This window comes from Suricata suricatta, chromosome 12 (assembly GCF_006229205.1).
Source record: "Suricata suricatta isolate VVHF042 chromosome 12, meerkat_22Aug2017_6uvM2_HiC, whole genome shotgun sequence".
Taxonomy (NCBI): domain Eukaryota; kingdom Metazoa; phylum Chordata; class Mammalia; order Carnivora; family Herpestidae; genus Suricata; species Suricata suricatta.
This window is the reverse complement of record NC_043711.1, coordinates 87,931,978-87,936,304: the sequence shown is the minus strand read 5'-3', so window position 1 is coordinate 87,936,304 and position 4,327 is coordinate 87,931,978. Positions and strand designations below refer to the sequence as shown.

At 55.6% G+C, this 4,327-nt stretch overlaps 1 protein-coding gene across 1 annotated transcript; it reads left to right on the top strand.

Moving 5' to 3' along the window:
* The first annotated feature begins 6 nt into the window (after positions 1 to 6).
* Positions 7 to 2,964, top strand: MAFB (MAF bZIP transcription factor B). Its single transcript, XM_029916779.1, has one exon. It carries the CDS (start codon positions 50 to 52, stop codon positions 1,019 to 1,021), a length of 972 nt encoding a protein of 323 aa, XP_029772639.1. The 5' UTR covers positions 7 to 49; the 3' UTR covers positions 1,022 to 2,964.
* Positions 2,965 to 4,327: the final 1,363 nt, after the last annotated feature.

The following is a 4,327-nucleotide window of genomic DNA, read 5'->3' as shown; positions in this document are numbered from 1 at the left end:
GGCCGCAAAGTTTCCCGGGCGGCAGCGGCGGCCGCGCCTCGCGTCAGCGATGGCCGCGGAGCTGAGCATGGGGCCTGAGCTGCCCACCAGCCCGCTGGCCATGGAGTACGTCAACGACTTCGACCTGCTCAAGTTCGACGTAAAGAAGGAGCCGCTGGGGCGCGCGGAGCGCCCGGGCCGGCCCTGCACGCGTCTGCAGCCAGCCGGCTCGGTGTCATCCACACCACTCAGCACGCCGTGTAGCTCGGTGCCCTCGTCTCCCAGCTTCAGCCCGACCGAACAGAAGACTCACCTCGAGGACCTGTACTGGATGGCGAGCAACTACCAGCAGATGAACCCCGAGGCGCTCAACCTGACGCCCGAGGATGCGGTGGAGGCGCTCATCGGCTCGCACCCGGTGCCACAGCCGTTGCAGAGCTTCGACGGCTTCCGCGGCGCCCACCACCATCATCACCACCACCACCCACACCCGCACCACGCGTACCCGGGCGCCGGTGTGCCCCACGACGAGCTGGGGCCGCACGCGCACCCGCACCATCACCACCATCACCAAGCGTCGCCGCCGCCGTCCAGCGCAGCCAGCCCAGCGCAGCAGCTGCCCACCAGCCACCCCGGGCCGGGGTCGCACGCGGCCGCCGCGGCGACGGCGGCTGGTGGTAGCGGCAGCGTGGAGGACCGCTTCTCCGACGACCAGCTTGTGTCCATGTCCGTGCGCGAGCTGAACCGCCACCTGCGGGGCTTCACCAAGGACGAGGTGATCCGCCTGAAGCAGAAGCGGCGGACCCTGAAGAACCGGGGCTACGCCCAGTCGTGCAGGTATAAACGCGTCCAGCAGAAACACCACCTGGAGAACGAGAAGACGCAGCTCATTCAGCAGGTGGAGCAGCTTAAGCAGGAGGTGTCCCGGCTGGCCCGCGAAAGAGACGCCTACAAGGTCAAGTGCGAGAAACTCGCCAACTCCGGCTTCAGGGAGGCGGGCTCCACCAGCGACAGCCCCTCCTCTCCCGAGTTCTTTCTGTGAGTCGTGGCCGGTCCCGGCCCCCGCCCTATGCCCCGGCCCGGACTCCCCGTCCCGTGTCCCCTACCCCGGACTCCCCCAGGACCCTGTCCCTGCCAAGGCCCCAGCCTTGACCTGTTTGACTTGAGGGAGAGGGAGGAAGGGCGCGCGGGACGCGGGCGAGGGGAGGGCGCGCGGGCAGGCAGGGGACCTTGGCCAAGAGGAGAGCGGCGCGCGCCAGCGCCGCCTCCTAGACTCGAGCAGAGCCAGAGACAGACGAGGGGGTGGGAAGTCCCGGAGCAACTTTTCTCCAGGCTGGAGGGCGGCGAGGCATAGTCCCGAGGAGTCGCCAAGGCCGTCTGGAGACTCCTGGCTTTCTGAACTTTGCGCGTTAAGCCGGGGCCGCTGCCGCGCGGCCCGGAGCGCAGTCCAACCCAGGAAGAGAGCAGCGAGGAGAGGAGAGGAGAGGGACCCTGGCGTCCCGGCAGGCGCGAGGCGCGGCTGAGCGAAGGAAGGAAGGAAGGACAGACGGACCTGTCTGTCCAGGTTCCGGAGAACACTGGCTCTCAGCCCGGAGACGCGAGCCTCAGTTAGGACGTTCTGCGCGCAATTCTCATCAGTTTTATTGCCTGCTCCATTATATAGAAAAAATACGAAAATCTGCATTAAAAATATTAATCCTGCATGCTGGACATGTATGGTAATAATTTCTATTTTGTACCATTTTCTTGTTTAACTTTAGCATGTTGTTGATCATGGATCATAACCCCCTTGTTTCTTTGAGTGAGGGAAGGGATCGCAGTTCAGAAACTCCGGCGGCTGCTTGCCGGGGTTCAGTCCCGGCTGTCAGCTTGTAAATACCCGCCCCGCCAAACATTTTAGAGAACGTGGCCGCAAGCTGAGTGTCTTCGTTTGGGTTTATTATTACGGCATTATTATTTTTTTTTAAGTAAAAAAAAGTTCTGGGCATTTTGCATCAGAAAACAACTTTGTCTTGGGGCACCCTTGGAAATTGCATGTTTTCTCCCCTCTCCCGGTCTCCATTCGGTCCTCTTGTCCCTTCCGCTTCAGTTTTCAGTTTTGTGGGTGTCGAGAGAAAGAGGACCGGAGCCCCAGTTCCTGAGTATGCCAGGGACAGCAGCTGCCCAGTTCCGCACCCCGGAAGAGCACAGCTCAGGAATGTCTTCACTCCCACCATGTTAATTTGGGCGTCCCAAATTGATACCCTTAACAAGAAAAGAAAGGAAAACATCTTATTTGCCTTTTAATGCCATTGGAATCACCGCAGGGTCCCTGCCCAGCCCTCCAGGTCCATACTAATTGCTGTGGCTGGGGTGCTCTTAGGGTGAGTGGCTTCCCCAGCCCTGACACTGCCCAATGGTGACCTAAACGTGTGCTGAACCAACACTCAGAAAGTACCAGAAACCCAAACATTGGCAAGTAATTTTGCAACTTTCAAGCGCGTCCTTCAGACCAACACATTCTTTGTGTTTCTTTCCCTGTTTTTGAGCTAGCAGGTGAGTCTCTCCCCCCCCCCCAACCCCAACCCCCTTCAGTTGTATAGTAGTTGTAGGGAAAATCTGGGTGTTTTTCTTTATTACTTTTTTTTTTCCTGCAGGTCAGTAAAAGGATTTAAGTTGCACTGACAAAAATACCAAAACGAAAGCGTATTTTTTAGTTCCCATTTGAAATTGCTGGCGCTGCTGGCCGGATGCATTTTTGAGTTTGTATTAGTTGATAAATTAACAGTAATAACAAGATTGTATGAACCGCATGGTGCTTGCAGTTTTAAATATTGTGGATATTCGTCCTGCATCAGAAACGAGCTTCGGTTTTTACGGATTCAACTGTGTTGAAATCAAATTTGCTGCAACAGAAATTTGTTTTTATTTCATGTAAAATAAGGGATCAATTTCAAACCCTGCTTATGATATGAAAATATTAAAACCTAGTCTATTGTAGTTTTATTCAGACTGGTTTCTGTTTTTTGGTTATTAAAATGGTTTCCTATTTTGCTTATTAAAACCATGGAAATGGTGTTTATTTAGAGGACTTTGCGTTCGCCTGACTTTGACGTTCTTCTCTTGCCTTTTTAAGAGTCGAATCAGTTTGGGGACATTCACCCTCCTTGGCCAATGGAGAAACAGGCCCTGTCTGGGCAAATCTCTCCCTTGCTTGTGAGTGTGTATGTGCATGAGACCCAAATGTGGTCCCGCTTCTCACTCTAGGTAGACTTCATTCAGGGGCGGGTTTGTGAGCTGAGAGGGGACATGTTTTGCAGGGGAGGGAGGAGTTTTCAGGCTTGAGGATCAGGACTGGCCTGCTAGCCTGTGGGTTCTGGGGTGGAGATTGGTGGATGCCAAGAAGCCCAGAAACCGGGCTTCCCTGATGGGGAAACAGGGTCCTTTTGGCAATCATGCTCAGTTGACTCTGTCACTCTGCCCTCCTGCCTGGGCTGCAAGGATGTCTACTTTCTCATGCTCAGTGTATCTTGCTGCCCAGAGCGAGAATGCTTGCCTGCCCTGAGTGGAGGCCTATGCCTCCTTCCCCAGGACCTGCAGAAGCAGGTGGAATCCAGCACGGGTCTTGCAGGGTAAGTCCCTTCAGATAGGAAGCCCTTCCCTGTGGACCCATTTATGGGGGGTGGTGTGCCCTGGGCACGTATGCCACGGAGGCCTGGAGCCCTCAGACCCACAGGACGGCACTGCATGTCTGGACTCCCCAGATTGGGAGCTAGAGGGGGCTTGGGACATCATTCTGGGCAACTGGGAGGTGGGCCCAGACCTTCCCTTTTCCAGATGCTCAGAAGAGTCAAGGTCTCCCATTGTGGTTACCTGAAGCCCCTCTCAGCCTTCTCGCAGTCCTGTCTATAATTCAGAGCTGGCCTCAGTTATTTCTGGAGTTGGAGTGGGATTACCCACCCCTTGCCCCCAAATCCAGAAAGGTTCTCTGCTCCTTTGGCACTGGCTGGGTCCAAGGGGCTTCTGGTATCCTCCTCAAGACCCTATATCTGCAGTCCCAGAGACTCAGCCTTCCAGCCCTGGGGTTCTGTGGCTCAGAGTTCCTAACATGGAACTTCAGGACCTGAACGGGGAGATGTAAGAAACCCCAGGAGCAGGGCCTGGAACTAGAGTCGGGGAAGAGCCAGGGAGATGGAAGGGAAGGCTGAAACTAGCAGGGGATAGATTTTGGCCTGGGATCCCTGGAAGTGGTGGTCCTGGGAGTGGTGGTCCAGGTCTGGTAAAGACAGACCAAGGAGAAAATCCAAAAAGCGTGGATGCAAATACTACCAGCAATGATTTACATTTAGTAGTGCTTTGGTGTTTAGTA